The following is a 16,370-nucleotide window of genomic DNA, read 5'->3' on the forward strand; positions in this document are numbered from 1 at the left end:
GCTAACAGTACCACACTGCAAACAGTACCAAGCTGCTAACAGGACCAAGCTGTTAACAGGACCACACTGCTAACCGGACCATGCTGCTAACAGTACCAAGCTGCTAACAGGACCACACTGCAAACAGTACCAAGCTGCTAACAGGACCACATTGCTAACAGGACCAAGCTGCTAACTGAACAAAACCGCTAACAGTACCACACTGATAACAGAACCATGCTGCAAACAGGATCATGCACTATTTTTTATTTCAATTACCTTTTATTGGGGGCCGAGATGGTGTAGAGGCAGGGCAGCCGGCTTGGGACCCAAAAAGTCCCAGGTTCGATCCCCGTCACTGCACATCACGTGGTGTCTTTGGGCAGCACACCTCATCCCCAAAAGCCTCCCGGGCGCTTTCAATAGCTGCCCACTGCACCACCTGGTGGTGGATGGGTTAAATGCAGAGACTAATTTCGCCATTGTATGGAAACATACAGTGCTGACATTGTGATGACATCATTATTATTATTATTATTGTTGTCTATTGTTGTCTGTACTCTACAGTTGTCTGTCTAGAACAGGTCTCTCTTGAAAATGAGTCCTCATGATTCAATGAGACTAACCTGTATAAATAAACGTAAATTTAAAAAAACAAAAAACAAGAAGAAACGACAACAAACAAGTGAAATCCTATTTTAACATAAAACCATCAAGTAGGCAGACTAGCTGTGGAGATGTTTGGGATTAATTAAAAAACATCTTATTATTCTTAATAAACAGTTTTGGAGTTTTTTGAGTCAGGGTCCACCTCTTTGTTCACACACCCACAGGGTTCATTGAATTGTGACAAATTCTGGAACATTTCTGGTTATTTTTAGAATATTTTCTAAAATAGGCTATATCTTATGCCCAATGGCACCATATAAATAAAAATGTATGGTACAGCAAGATACAGATTATAGTTCAAGTCAAAATAATATTCATATCACAAAAATGTGAGGATGAACAAGAGAACACTGCACCCACCTTTTAAACCCCCAAGTGGATGTTTACAATGTAAAGATGGTTTAAAGAGAAGAATCACAACTAATTTAGGATCTTCAGCTCCAATGAAACCCTCCACTGAAGGGTGAAATAAGACACATGCTCTTTGAAATTTTCTTTATTCTACATTGGCCCTGCGGGGTTTTGTGAAGCCCACAGAAAAGTTTGAAACCTCGGGTTTTGTTTTTGCGATGCCCGTTGAATTCTCCATCGCCCCTCTTGTCCTTCGCACCGCGTGCTTCTCATCACCATATTATGTGAGAAACCAAATGTTCTGAAATGATTTAGTGTTCCTGGAACTTTTAATGGAAATGATTACGTTGTGTTGATGCTGATGTCATAACCTCAGACACTATTTACTGTCGTGTCCTGCAGAGTAACAACCATCTTTGATACGAGAGAGTGAGGAGAACCTCTGAAGATGACAGGAAGTTGTTGTATGAAATCTCTTGACCAGTTGTTCTCCATCTTTTATACCACCTCCAAAAATACGAAGTTCTCCAACCATCATTATGACAATTGCACATTATATTCATACTGTATCTCACATAAACTGTCCAAACTCTACCCCTGGTTGATGAGTGCACTTTAAGATGTGATGGAGGACAACACCACATTCACTGCATGTTTTGCTATTCTTCCATTCCACGACAACTAAACACAAAGTTGAGGTCCCTAAAATCAAATTTCCTCCCTGTTTGCACTTTTGGTTGCTAGCTGAATGCCTGATCTTATAAAGCAGCTATCATCATAGCAAATTCTTCTTCCTCCTCCATCGCTGCTGTTTCAGGCTCTTCCTTCTCTGGACGGGCAGTAGTCCATCGTTTATCGCGGGGGATCTGTAAGACCTGCGATAAGTAAAAAACGCAAAGTAGGAATAGTAGTACAAGTAGTGAGTAGGAGTTTATTTTAGTCAATGTTTCTAAAGTAAACGCTCTAAAAGAGCACAGAATGTCCTGATTTCAGCTCCCTGCCTCCGCTGCTGTCAGCCACCTGCAAGCGCTCTTGGCCACGCCCACTTCTCCACTCTGCACGGTGAACAGCTGATCAGCTGCAGCAGGAAGTTTATCCTGCAGCATGGACTGCACAAAGGTGCAGGAGGTGCTAAATAATATAAAATAATTTATTTTAAATAAAAGTTCCATGCCAATCGTGCGGCTCATCCATCAATCAGCCACTTGTGTATCATGTCCAATCTTATTTTGAAAAACCACGATAGAGCGAGTTCACGATAAATGAACCATGAAGTAGTGAGGGACTACTGTACACTTTATTTTTGCTCCCTACTTCATAGGGGCCATTTCTTACATTCAAGCTGTTCTTTTTAAAACTAAAAGAAATGCTAGTTCATCAGATTAAAGAGGGAGTAGACATGCTGCAGACACACTCGACTCACACTGCGATGACACAAGCGTTACAAGTGCAGCCCGTCCTCCTGTGCACATCGAAAACACCTGCAGTGGGTTGGAGCTAGGTTTGAAGTTGTCCATAAGTTAATCATTGTCCTCTTTTTGATCTTTGTGATCTTTGTGAAGAGAAACTGTCCATCATTAAGTTGGGGGCGGAGGTCTCCGTGTCCAACTGTCCCCCCCCTTACAATGCTCTTATCGCCAGTATCAATCAGCTCTCTGTGAATAGCAAGCGGCCATCAGGGCACTAACGATCCATCGTTAGGCTGATGGTTCTCCTTTATCGTGAACAGCTAGTTCTGGATGTCAACAACAAACTGGTTGGTCCACTATGAGACGAGGCTATTTATAAAACTGAGTTTAGTGCAGCTCCTCAGACTGAAGAAGTCTTTTGGATAAAAGACGAAACGTTTCAACAAGTTTTTATTATTTTTTATCATCCGTTCAGAGGACCTGACTTAACTTAGTTATATTTATCTACCTGGATTATTGAGCATGCATCAGGACACACTGTCCTCTCCATTGTCCACAGAAGTTCTAAAAATATTCTGCACTGTACTTTAGTTTTAAGAAATTTCCGGTCGAGCCAGGATCATAATTTGCTTCTTTGCGCCTGTTACTGTTCTTAGTTTTCCATCACAGCGCACATGAGGACTATTTAGCTTTTAAATAGTTGATGGTAAAATTTAGTGTCACAGAAAGATCCTGCATGAGGACCACCGGTGATTAAGTGACTAAGAACCACAGGCTTAGAAAGTTTGCAGACGTTTGTCTCCGCACAGCTCTGTGAAAATTTGACATGCTACCTGTGGCTACAACAACGTACAAAACATTGCACAGTCTGACCTCAGGGTAAACCGGCTGAGGCGCTTCTGAGATTGACTGTTGTCTTATTCTATGTGTGAATAATCTCCAAAACTCCAAATAGTTTGACCCTTCTCAGATTAATGGGCTTCAACAATTGCCTTTTTTTTTTTTTTTTTTTGGTTGTTTTGCTGATGTCTTTCTTTTTTAGCGTTGTGCTAATACACACCTGTATGCTCTAGAGCTGAGTCTGCTCCTATGGAAGAGCTCACGCTTAAAATATGTTAATTAATTCACAATCTTTTCTCTGGACTCCCTGCAATAAGAGAATAAAATGAAGTACTTGTGGAATATTTTACACATTCTCTAAAAGCAAAATTAGGATTTGTCTGGCAAAAATTGATTTTAAAATCCCATTTACTATATCCATGTTTTATTTATCTATAGAAGTCTCCTTTGCTTTTCAACCATCGAGCCTTCAGGTGGTATTTTACTTTCCTGTGAACTCGAATAAAGAGATATTGGTACAGTCACTGCAAACTCTGTCATGGTAGGTTTTTTTCCCTTCCTTGCGTGGGTTGCAGAAAATGTTCGAACTGCAGACAGAGAGAGACCGACTGGCTCGCAGTGAAAAGATTGCCATTTGGACAGGTAAATGAAAGGCAGAGAAAGGCGAGGGCCGAGAGGAGAAATGAGGAATCCAGATAAAGGTAAGAATGGAGAAAATGGAGGGCTCTTCAATCTGAATGCGTCTGAGTGAGAGGGAATGAGGAGAAGGAACGAAAACAAGGAGAGAAGGAGCAGAACGAAACTGAAGGGTGGAAGGGGTTAGGAGTGAGATCAAGGGCTGAGGGAAGGTGGAGAGATAAATGCACTGTTTGAATTATGGAAAAATGCTGCGTGGGAGAGAGGAGGTGTGTGAGCTTCAGAGTGACAAAAAATCCAAGAGGGATGGAGTGAGGAAAGAAAAGAGAGATGGCATGAATAGCAGTCAGAGATATCAGGAATAGGAACAAATGTGAACAACTCTGGTGGCGCACCGACGCAGTGATTAGCACTGTTGCCTCACAGCTAGAAGGTCGCAGGATCGCCTCCCGGCCTTCCTGGATGGAGTTTACATGATCTCCCCGTGCAGGCATGGGTTGGCTCCTGCTGCTCCGGTTCCTCCCACAGACCAAAAACGTGCATATTGTTTTAATTAGTCACTCCAAGTTGTCCATAGGTGTGTGAGAGTGTTGTCTCATTTGTCTTTGTGTCCCTGGGATGGATGTATGGATGTATGGATGGATGGATGGATGGATGGATGGAACCAACTTGTGCGTCAGTTAGTTGATTTTTTTTTAGATAAAAAGGAAAATGTGAAAACTTGAAAAGGAATCGATGAAAAATGGATGAAGTGGGCTTTGATTCCTTAATAAGACTGAAGCTGATGATTCAAGCAGAGGTGGTCGCCTGGAGTTTATCAGACAAGAGGAGATCTACTTCCTCAGATGGCTGAAGCTGCACAGCTGCAGAAATAAAAGCTCTGCAGAGAGTGGTTAAGTCTGAAGGTTGAACTACACCTCAAGATGCAGGAAGAGAGCCACCTGCATCATGAAGGACCCCGCTCACCCAGCACACACTTTTTGCCCCGCTCCCCTCAGGCAGAAGGTTGAGGAGCATTAATTCTAGAACCACTAGATGGAGGAACAGCTTCTACCCTGAGGCTGTTACTCATGAATCTCTAATCAGGATAGTCACTGTGAAAAATCACATCATGTTGCTGCTGATCTGTTTCAATGTTGCTGCTGATCTGTTTCATGTTGCTGTGTTCATTCGTGCTCATCTGCTCACACAGACTCATGTTCGTGCTGCTGTTCGACGTATTGTTTTTTGTACTACTAGTGCTTAGTGTATTTTTAATTAACATATTTCTTAGTTCATATCTTAGATCTTATTACTGTTTTTCTTTTACATTTTAATACTTTTGTTGGATGTAACTGGGACCCTGCGTACACAATTTCGTTCCACCACATGTACCACATGTGATACGGATGACAAAGAACCTTGAATCTTCTTTTCCGGGGATGAACGTGATGCGACAAGCTGCTTCTTCTAACCGCCCATATTCACTGAGAGTGAAGATGTTCTGGCAAAACCTACATCAACACGTTTGTTCCTTGTTAATCCTGATAGTAGTTTGTGATGATGTTTGAAGTAATTCAAACAAAATTTGTAAAGATATTCATGCTCCCCAAATGATGAACAATACCGTTTTCAGTTAATCAGGAAGAGACGGGCAGATGGCTTCCAGTCCGCGAATCCTAACGACTGAATTTTTCTTTGGTGCTTACATGTGACCACATTTGCAAAGCTAATGAAATTCTCAGCAGCCTCGGTTTTTACTTTGGGTTTCTCGTTAATAAGAAGCCGACAGCAGGCTCGACGCAATAATGGCGCCAACTTTTTATCTTCTGGATGAAAGTTCTCCCAACAGCAGCAAGCACAGCTGTCCATCCTCAACCAGCTGCTTTCCTTCAAGAGGAATCAACTAAAACTTGTATTTTCTGCTAAAAGTAAACCATTTCTTTTCATTTTTCTCTAAAAATCACAGTTTTTTTGTGTGTGTTTCTCTAAACATTGTAAAAGCGGTTGTATTTAAAAAGCAGAAGAAACAGAGTTTGGACCGCTGTGTGACGTAAAACCTAATGCGCTTAAACACATGTAGGTGTTTTATATTTAAATACTCCCCGCCGCCTGCTTCAGTTTAAGGTTTACTGCTGTTTGGGTGAAAAATAAATTGCAAAAAAAAAAAATTGTTGCTGAATAATCAAAACCTGTGAATAAGATTTGATTGCAGGTTTTTCTGCCCTAATTGCTGGTTTGTGTTGCCATGTGACTGATGTCAGAATAATGACCACAAGAGTAATAAAGCATTCACTTTTCAAACGAAAAGCCTTGAATTCTCTAAAGCAGGGGCTCCGTTGCACGAGAGGGGATGTAGATTTTAATTAGGCTCTAGCTGAGGGACAATCTTGGTCAATAGTTGCTGTAAAAAGAGTTAAATGACGATTTTCAGATTAAATATGCCATTTCAAGTCACATCAAACGTCTTTTCTCGGCTGCAAAGTCATCAGCAGAAATTCGGTTGGGTGGCCTCATTTGTGTTCTCCGTTCCTTTTTCCAAATCAAATGGTCCTAAAAACATCAAATTTTATTTTCTAGGCTCAGAGTTGGTCACTGCCGTGTGAAGTTTGCACTCTGTCACAGATTGGCAGTTTGATTCTAATGGGTTTAAGGGATTCAAACCACCCGCTGCCTTTTATGCCAAAGTTTTAAACTAAGATGTTGCATGTTTTGTTAGCACTCAGTCTATGTGTTGGGTATGACTCTCCACTATTACTCCAACGAATTAAAGCTCACTATATGGAAAACTTCCTTGTTGTGATTTTAATGTTTGCTAAGGTTGCATAACTGTGGCAGCCATCTTGAATTGGGTTGACTTTTAAAGTTAATCAGTTGCAGATCTAATAATGACTTTCTCAAAGTTTCAGTAAAATCCCCCCAGTGGTGCATGGGATATTTTGCTAACAGACAGGCAAATGATCACAGACGGAGACAATTACTGTTATTAATGGCTACAGTTAATAAAAGAAAACGCTACGGGTCCAGTCTGAGATGGCTTTCTATCGTCACCTTTTACTAAATCAATCACAAACATCAGGGTGGCACGGTGGATCAGTTGATAGTGCTGCCACTTCTCAGCGAGAAAGTCGCAGGATCAAGTCCCGGCTGGGGGACCTTTCTGGGTGGAGTTTGTATGTTTTCTCCGTGCTGCATGGGTTTTCTCCACGTACTTTGGTTTCCTCCCACAAAACAAAAACATGCACGTCAGACTGATTGGTAACTCTAAATTGTCCCTAGGTGTGAGTGAGAGAGTGAATGGTTGTTTGTCTCTATGTCCCCGTGATGGACTGGAGACCTGTCCAGGTGTACTTGCCTCTCACACAGTGACTGCTGGATATGGGCACTAGAGACCTCCATATCCTGAAAAGGAAGAAGTGTGTAAAGAGGATGGATGGATGGATGGATGGATGGATGGATGGATGGATGGAATCACAAATATCAGCTTTATGTGGCATTAAAAAGGAGACAGGACTTTAAACTTGGAACAGACTGAAATTCTGTTGGCTACTCTGACAGCATCAGTGACCTCCTGACTAGAGGATGACATTTTTTCGGGAGTCCCATGTGTCACGGGATTCTGATGGGATGGGAGTCAACATTATTATTACTCACGTGCTTGGGATGGGACAGAACGAAAAGTTAACAGGAGCGAATGGGAGCAGGAACCAACCAATTGGACAAAAAATAAAAAATAAATGCCTATTTCACCACAGATGAACTGTTGCCATATCTTTTGAAATCAAACTGCAGAACACGAAATAATATAAAAAGGAATGGTTAGAAGATCAAATCAAATTCATTGTATTTCCTAAAGACTAAATGAAGAAACAAAAATGGGAGCAGTTCAGGACCGGGAGTCATGTTACCGGGAGTGGGACAGGACAACATTTTTTTCTGTGGATTGGGACGGGACAGGAGTGAAAATCCACTCATGTGTCATCCTCTACTCCTGACCCCTGGCTTTTTCCAGCACAAGATTACAAACACTTCCTCGTGGCAGGAAGTGTTTGTGGCCCTCTGTGGCCAGCTGTAGAAAAACGAGCTTAAGCTCGGTTTAAACTTCTCTCCTAATCTCTTATTCTCTCAAATAAACAAAATACCTGAGGATCATTTTAGAAAGATGGTCACCTAAAAATGTGCACTTTGTTTTTAAATGTCATATTTTTGCCCATGCAGCAAGAACACCTCAAAGAACACACCATCACTGTTAGACAAAACCTGGATCTCATTTTTTTTTTGTTTGTTTGTTTGTTTGTTTTAATGTTTTTGCATAAATCAGTAATGTTGATCACCTTTCATGTGCGTGGATGTCTATCCATTGGAGTGTACAACTGGTTTCTTAACAGACACCACACGTGAACATGTTTGTGCCGTGTCTAAATGTGCAGAATCCAGAAAAAAATATGATCAACTTGCAATGCTGATGGTACTTAGAGCTGTTTTTTCAAGTTGTGACGCTGTGTCTAACATTTACAGACCTGGGTTTCAAGGGAAATGAAGTGGAACAGTTGCTTAAATGTTATTATCAAGCAAGATGCTATGCAATCTCTTGTACATCATTCGATTTAAAATGGTTTCAAACACACCAGTCCATAATTCTGAGCAGAATCTTTTATTTAGTGGTTGTGAAGGCCATCATTTTTCACACTTAGCAGCTTTTTAGTTTCCTCTTTGTATATATAAAGGTGGAAATTGTCATCCTGGATTTAAGTCATTGCAGTACAATAGTCTCCACTGAATAAACCTCAAAGTAGCGGTCAAAAGTTCAGCCATTCCTTTAATTTGAGTCCCAAACGCAGCTCGAGGAGAGGCCGTTCATTGATTAATAGTCCAGCAGTGATATTTCTTATTCAGCTCTGTGAAACACAATGACTTGTTTCCCCACTGGCTGTCATAAAAGTCACTTTGTGAAGTGCCTGCACAGGAATTTGCCTTGAGGAAACTGATATTTAGCACTTTGGACAAATTATAAAAGCTGCTATAGTGATGGACATGCTGACCAGAGCAGGTGCAATCTAAATTAACTTAGTACAGATTCTCTGATTTTGACTAAAGTTATTAGTCACCTGTGGGTTTTGCCGGCCTCGTATATTCACACTTTGTCTAACTCTCCTGCAGTCATCAATAAATGCTTGTTTGTTTGTTTCATCTTCCATTTTCTCCTTACAACATTCAGACTGTTATTTATCTCATCTGACATCCAGACAGGAAATCCATGTCTGCAGTGGTCCAACTCCTACAGAAGTAGGTGTATTTAGGTTTGTCCACAGCCCTGCAGTGATCTGTTTTGGCTTTATTCCTGTCAGGATCACTGCCTGTTGACCTCCATCTAAGGGGAGCATCTCACTGGACTGGGACTTGTTGGCAAACGGCCTTTATAAGGGAGTCTCCCGAAGGTCCCGTGATGGTTTTGGTGGTTCTCAACTTTGCATGCGATGCCAAGGCTCGTAGCCTTTTTGCTTGAGTTTGGAACATTTGTGCCACAACTTTTGTCTCCAAATATTCACTGAGTCTCAGTGGACAGTCTTTGTTTGTGGTCCCAACCATCAAATGGCAGCACAACGGCTCAGTGGTTACCTCTGTTGCCTCACAGCAAGAAGGTTCTGGGTTCATTCCCCGGGTTGGACATCGAGTCTTTCTGCGTGGGCTTTGCTTGTTCTCTTCGTGTACTCCGGTTTCCTCTCATAGGACAGAAACATGGATGTTAGGCTGCCTTCAGGCCCAGGCCTGCTTTGTAAAAGACATCTGTGATCTCAGTGGGATTTGCCTGATTAAATAAAGGTTAATAATAATTAACAAAAAAAGTCCAGGTCTACAAACCACAGTAATGATTAGAAATAATAATTTTAAAACTGGTCGAAAGCTGAGGCAAAAAATGTCTGTCATTCAAAAAACTGTTTGTCTCATTGGTCACTTGGTTGAGAATACTCACTACTCATATTCACATATTCCAATTTTCCTGCTATTCTAGACACCAACAGTCAACTCAGTTAGATATCGTCTTCATTTTGTTGCATAAAGGTCCACAGATGTCTAGTTTGATCTTAGTGTTGTGACCTGACCTTCCCATCCTCTCATCTCCTGTGCTGTTTCTCTCTCTGTGATGTGGTATATTATCCTACCGATGAATTTCCTCTCCCTGTTGCAGATCATCGCCTCCGGAGGAAGAGCATAGCCACTGGGAAGCAACCCAGCATGGAGGTCCCTCCCACTGCCCCCCTTCAACCCTTCCGACAATCCGTGAGTAACCCTCCCTGTCCTCGGCCTCGCTCGTTGCCTCCATCCCTCTCGCTGTCCCTCGTCCCTCATCCCGCGCTCGGCCCACCGCACACCTGTGGCAGGCGGGTCAGTGGCACCCCGCCTCACCCTTTTCCTCTGTCCCTGGCTGTCCCCCCTTCCAATGCCTTTTGCCCGCAGCAGCAGCAGCAAAAGGGCTCCAAGAAAGGGTCCAGCACTCCCCCTTTGGCCCGCTCACTGCCCCTCTCCCCCTCCTTGTCCTTCACCCTGCCCCACTCACCTGTCGCTTCCTCCTCCTCCCCCTTCTTGTACTGGGGCGGAGACTGGAGGGCTGCCAGTTCGAATCCAGTAGCAGGAGGAATGTTTATTGCACCACTGCCCCCTGTTGAGGTATGTGACTCAGAAGTTCGGGCTGTTTACTCCAACCACAGATATTCCAACACTGATGTTCTCATTGCCAGAAGGAGAAAAAAATTGTTTGTTGCTGACAGTTGCCATAATGCACAAGGAGCAAACTCTCTCATAAATAACTTAACACTTGTTTCACAGCTTGATGTTATTTAACATTTTTTTATTTATTTTTTGCCACAAATTCATCTGACTGATCCCTTATCTGACGTCTCATTAGTCTTTCCAGACCTTAGAAGAGCGTGAAACTCAATTTTACAAGGGACAAGGATTATGGTTAGGCTTGCCTCGTGCCTGCTGACTGAAGAGTTGAGTTGCAGGCTCTTGAGAAAAGTGCCACTCTCTTTGTTGGAAGTTGAATCTCAGATAGTTCCTGTAGTCACCCCATAGCACACCCATATTTCCTATAGAAACATGGTTGTGCTATGGGGTCTCCAGTTTCTCCTATTGTGGCCAACCTGTACATGGAGGAGGTAGAAAAGAGAGCATTGACGTCCTTTTCAGGGACACCACCAAGTCATTGGTTCAGGTATGCTGACGACACCTGGGTTAACATTAAATCTCAGAAAGTCCAACGTTTCACTGACCACATCAACTCTGTGGATAAATACATTAAGTTCACACGAGAAGATGTAAAAATGGCAGGTTGGCTTTCTTGGACTGTGAGGTCTCAGTCTCTGATAGAGGACATTTGCAAACTGAGGTGTACCGCAAACCCACCCACACAGACCAGTATTTGCAGTTTGACTCACATCACCCTTTGGAGCACAAGTTAGGAGTCATCAGGACTCTGTACCACAGAGCAGACAGCATCCCCACTACCTCAGGAGCCAGGCAGAAGGAGAAATCCTACACAAGACAGGCTCTAGAGCAATGTGGATATCCTAACTGGGCCTTCCTGAAAGCAGAGAAGAAACCCAAACAGGACTCCAGTCAGCCAACAGGTGAAACGGAGGAACCCAGACCCAGACCAGTGGTCATTCCATATGATGAGGGAGTATCAGAGAAACTGAGATGTTTATTTTCTAAACATAACGTCCCAGTGGCTTTTAAACCCCAAAATACATTACGGCAAAGACTGGTTCATCCCAAAGATCCAGTCCCCCGGCACAGAGTAATATTGTGTATGTTGTTCAGTGTCAGGGCTGTGATCAGTCTTACATCGGAGAAACTAAACAGCCACTGGCCAAAAGTATGGACCAGCACGGAAGATCAACATCATCAGGCCAGGACTCTGCGGTCTACACTCATCTCCAGGCCAGCGGTCACTCTTTCAGGGATGAAGATGTTCACATCCTGGATAGAGAGGAACGATGGTTTGAGAGAGGAGTAAAGGAGGCCATCTTTGTGAAAAGAAACCGTCCATCATTAAACAGGGGTGGAGGCCTCCGGGTTCAACTGTCCCCCTCTTACAATGCTGTGATTGCTAGTATCACTCAGCCCTCTGTGAATAGCAAGAGGCTATCTCTGTTAGTGACTATCACTAACTAAAGGTTTGTCTGCTTAAGAACAACTAAAACAACAAGGATGGGAGTTTTAACGCCACTGAGTGATAATGTTCAGTCAACAGTGATGTCATCATAACTCCGCCTGCAAAGGTTTAAAGTGCTGCTGTTACTGTAGTTTGGACCGAGAATGTAAAATAAAACCAGACAGGTGTAGCTTTGTTAAATTCTACAAAACAAGAGGATTATCCTTCAGACTCTGTGTTTTTTAAGAAGAAAATGTAATAATATTTTGAAGACAAGAAGATAGAGCTAAAACTTTTATCAGTGCCAATGAACACTTGGCAGTGTGTCACAGCTGATTTCATTCTTCTTCTTCTTCTTTATTTTTACAAATTCTGGGCTTATCGTGCTGTTTACTGAACTTTTCTCAGCTGGTAGATGATCGAGACAAGGTTATTTAAAAAGAAAATTGTTTTGTACACAATGAACTGAGCCAGTAACAGAGCAAGGCAGCAGATTCAATTCAGTTTGTATTTTTGTATAAAACGTAACTATTATTACAAAAATATGAAAACTGATAATGTGTCCATCGCAGCCGAAAGCATTCCAGCTGTGTTTTGAGTTAAAAAAGAGTTGATGTATTATGTAAACAACATTTATATCTGTCAAGATTACATCACGAATGTGTGGGATTGCATGTGATAATTAGTTTCAGTACTCATAAATCAAGAAACAAACATTAAAGTTCAAATATATAAAACACAGTGTAAAATGAAGCAAGGTCCAAAACATAAGTGAATAAATAATTACTTAATTTACTTTTTATCCTAATATGTTTTTCAGGGTTATAATTTTCATTTGGATTGAATGTCATGCCTTCAAATGGTGATATAAAAAATAATTACTTAATATAACTTAAGTAAACAAATTACATTTTAATTAAATACAAAACTGAGTCAGTTTTATCTGTCAGAAAAGTTTATTTTTTACAATAATAAAGACAGTGGATGGTTGGACTGCTGTTTCATTTTGTGTTACAGACTGATGGGAAGGAAGTGTTACTTTTAGTAAAACAGCTAATATATTGTTCTTAAATGTCAGCAAAGTAGAACAATATTCATAAAATTATTATTTTTTATATCAGATACAACCCCACTTAAAGACGAAGAAAGCAGAAAAATCACGTTCTGTCTGTGGACAAAAATAATCTGTGTTGTTCTTTTTATTATTCGTACGAACAGAAACTTTTCACAGCCATCAAACATGAACAGGGGAGGGTTTAAAGGATCAGTTCGTGTCTTTTAAGTTCGTACCAGAGCTCTGTCTTCTTTCTGTGGTTTGTGCTGCTGTTCTGCTCGCTGTCAGTGGATCTCAGTTAGGAAGAACGTGTTCAGTTCCCTTCAAAAACCTGCCGCTTAGTCATTGTTGCAGGAAGGGAAATAAAGTTCACACTATAGAAAACTGCTAAAACCAGACACTTGATTAGATGAAATACAAAGCCTTGCAGTGGTTTAGGAGGTCAGATGAAACTTTCTTCCATAATTGAAGAGATGGCAGTGAGGTTTTTGACTCAAATATTCAATGGCACATTTGAGGGTGAGAAAATGTCTGAGGATTTGAGAAGAAGTGTGCTGGTGCCCATTTTTAAGAACAAGGGTGAAAGCTGTAGCAGCTACAGGGGAATTAAGTTGATGAAGATCTGGGAGAGAGTTGTGGAAACTAGACTAAGATGAGAGGTGACTATCTGTGAGCAGCAGTATGGATTCATGCCAAGAAAGAGCACCACAGATGCCATCTATGCTTTGAAGATGCTGATGGAGAAGTACAGAGAGGGTCAGAAAGAACTCCATTGTGTCTTTGTGGATTTAGAAGAAGCATCTGACAGAGTGCCGAGGGAGGAGGTGTGGTGTTACATGAGGAGATCTGGAGTGGCAGAGAAGTGTTAGATGGGTACAGGACATGTATGAGGACAGCAGGACAGTGGTAAGATGTGCTGTAGTGAAAGGTAGCTTCAAGGTGGAGGTGGGAGTGCATCAAGGATTAGCTCTGAGCCCCTTCTTGTTTACTCTGGTGATGGAGCGACTAACCGATGAGGTCAAACAGGAATCACCGTGGACTATGATGTTTGCAGATGACATTGTGATCTGTGGTGAGAACAGAGAACAGGTGGAAGAGAACTTGGAGAGGTGGAGGTATGCACTTGAAGGAAGAGGAATGAAAGTCAGCCGTAGTAAGACAGAATACGTGTGTGTGAATGAGAGGGAGACCGGTAGATCGGTGAGGCTACAAGGAGCAGAGGTCACAAAGGTGCAGGACCTCAAGTACTTGGGGTCCACTGTCCAGGAAAATGGGGAGTGTGGTAAAGAAGTGAAGAAGAGAGTCCAGGGAGGATGGAGTGGATGGAGAAAAGTTTCAGGAGTGATTTGTGACAAAAGGGTGTCAGCAAAGGTCAAAGGAAAACTTTACAAGACATTGGTGAGATCAGCTATGTTGTATGGTCTGGAGACAGAGACATGGACAAAAAGACAGGAGACAAAACTGAAAGTGACAGAAATGAAGATGTTGAGGTTCTTCTTAGGAGAGACAAGGATGGAGAAGATCAGGAATGAGATCATCAGAGGTACAGCACAGGTTGAACAACTGGGAGATAAAGTCAGAGAGGACACACTGAGATGGTTTGGACATGTCCAGAGGAGGGACAGTGGTTTGGACATGTCCAGAGGAGGGACAGTGGGTATATTGGTAGAAGGATGTTAGAAATGCAGCTGCCAGGAAAAAGACAAAGCAGAGAAATATGGATGCAGTTAGAGAGGACATGGAGGTAGTTGTAGTGAGGACAGAGGATGCAGAGGACATAGATGGAGAAGGATGACTCGCTGTGGAGACCCCTGAAGAGGGAATAGCTGAAAGAAGAATTGTATTTTTATCTCAGACGAGTGAGTTATTGTCAATATTCATTCAATATTTCAGTTGTTCTGAATCTATTTACTAGTCCTTGAATAAAAGAAGATAAAGACCTTGCAACAACCTAAAGCATCAGTCAGAACATGGTATTTGCTGAGCTGTGGCAAAGTGTTTAGGTGTGTATAGTGTCTCACTGGGCTATGACTAGTTAGAGATCATTCATGAAGAAGTCTCCGGAGTGTCTCATCTGTTTCTCAGGGTTCTCTTTCCTTATGTGAGTAGCAGAAGCATGCAGATTAGTCCACTGAGTTTAGAACAGGTGCGAAGCATTTGTGCGACAGTGTTTCTCTCAAAATAGTCACAAAGTTGTTGCAAGTGTCCCCGACTCATCAAAGATTGGCTGCAGATGTCTCCAAGAAGTTTCAGCAAAATAAGTAGTTGGACTTCTGCACAGGACTCTGAGAGAGGACAGTAAGAGGGACTGCAGCTGAAAAGTCATGTGTTTTCTTGCAACATTAAGTTTTTTTTTCTCTAAATGTGAATCCTGAGTGTTGCAGCATCATTACAGCTTCACAACTAAAGGAGGTTTTCCATATTTGCTGCAATTCAGCCACATTCTGATAATTCAGGTAGTCTGAGAGTAGAGCAGGGTCCTAATCCTGGTTGAAGAGGGCCTAACTCCGTGTGAACATAAGACCAAAATAGTTATAGATAAGCTTTTTGGATCATGGAAATCATGTGACACTCGGAAACGAAATGGTAGACACGAATCTAGTGCGCTGCTTTGCACACAGCTTATAGTGCTGGCTCACAGCATCCTCTGAGAGGAGGATTTACTGCATCTTTCTCTAAAAATAGCCTCAAATACATGCACTTATTAGTGCACATTTTGCAGGTCAAAGCAGCCAATCATGTCAACTGTGGTGGCAAACACCTAGGGAGCCTTTTGATCCCTGACTTTAGTCTCGCAGGCAGAGTATTTTCCATGACGAGGGGGTAAGAGCTTTCTTTGAGGATCTTTTGCTGGTAATGCAGCTGTTCTGTCTCCTTTCTCACGACATCCATGTCCTAACAATGAGGGGAAATGAGGACAAAACAGCATAAATAGGACACGCTACAAAAGAGCAGCTCTACCTAAAAACTCCTGGATTCATGTTTGCCAGTGGATTAAAAGTATTGTGCTAAAAACCTTGAAACATTGGGACTGTAAAAACACAAACCAATATTAAATACGTCTTTTCAGAACCAAAGTAAATGTGTTATTGATTTAAAAAAAAACTAGTGTCACCTCTAATCAAGACTAAACCACCGAATCAGCCTTGGAGCATCTTTTTGATTTAACTCAGAACCAGGAACCAGAAATAATGTACAAGTCCAGCCACTGCAACAGAATCCCCTTTTCTCCCTGTGACTTTATGAGGTTATTTGTGGTTCAGACTCTTTCTTTTATTTTTTGAGATGTCAGACA

General features: G+C 41.9%; 1 protein-coding gene across 1 annotated transcript in view; it reads left to right on the forward strand.

Moving 5' to 3' along the window:
* Nucleotides 1–16,370, forward strand: part of syngap1b (synaptic Ras GTPase activating protein 1b) — a 134,731-nt gene that overhangs the window by 67,846 nt on the left and 50,515 nt on the right. Inside the window, exon 3 of the mRNA XM_037676082.1 lies at nt 10,054–10,532. Within this exon, the coding sequence (XP_037532010.1) occupies nt 10,054–10,532 (479 nt within the window). The remainder of the gene's footprint in view (nt 1–10,053; nt 10,533–16,370) is intronic.

Source organism: Nematolebias whitei, chromosome 5 (genome assembly GCF_014905685.2).
Source record: "Nematolebias whitei isolate Nwh7 chromosome 5, NemWhi1, whole genome shotgun sequence".
In the NCBI taxonomy this organism is placed as follows: Eukaryota; Metazoa; Chordata; class Actinopteri; order Cyprinodontiformes; family Rivulidae; genus Nematolebias; species Nematolebias whitei.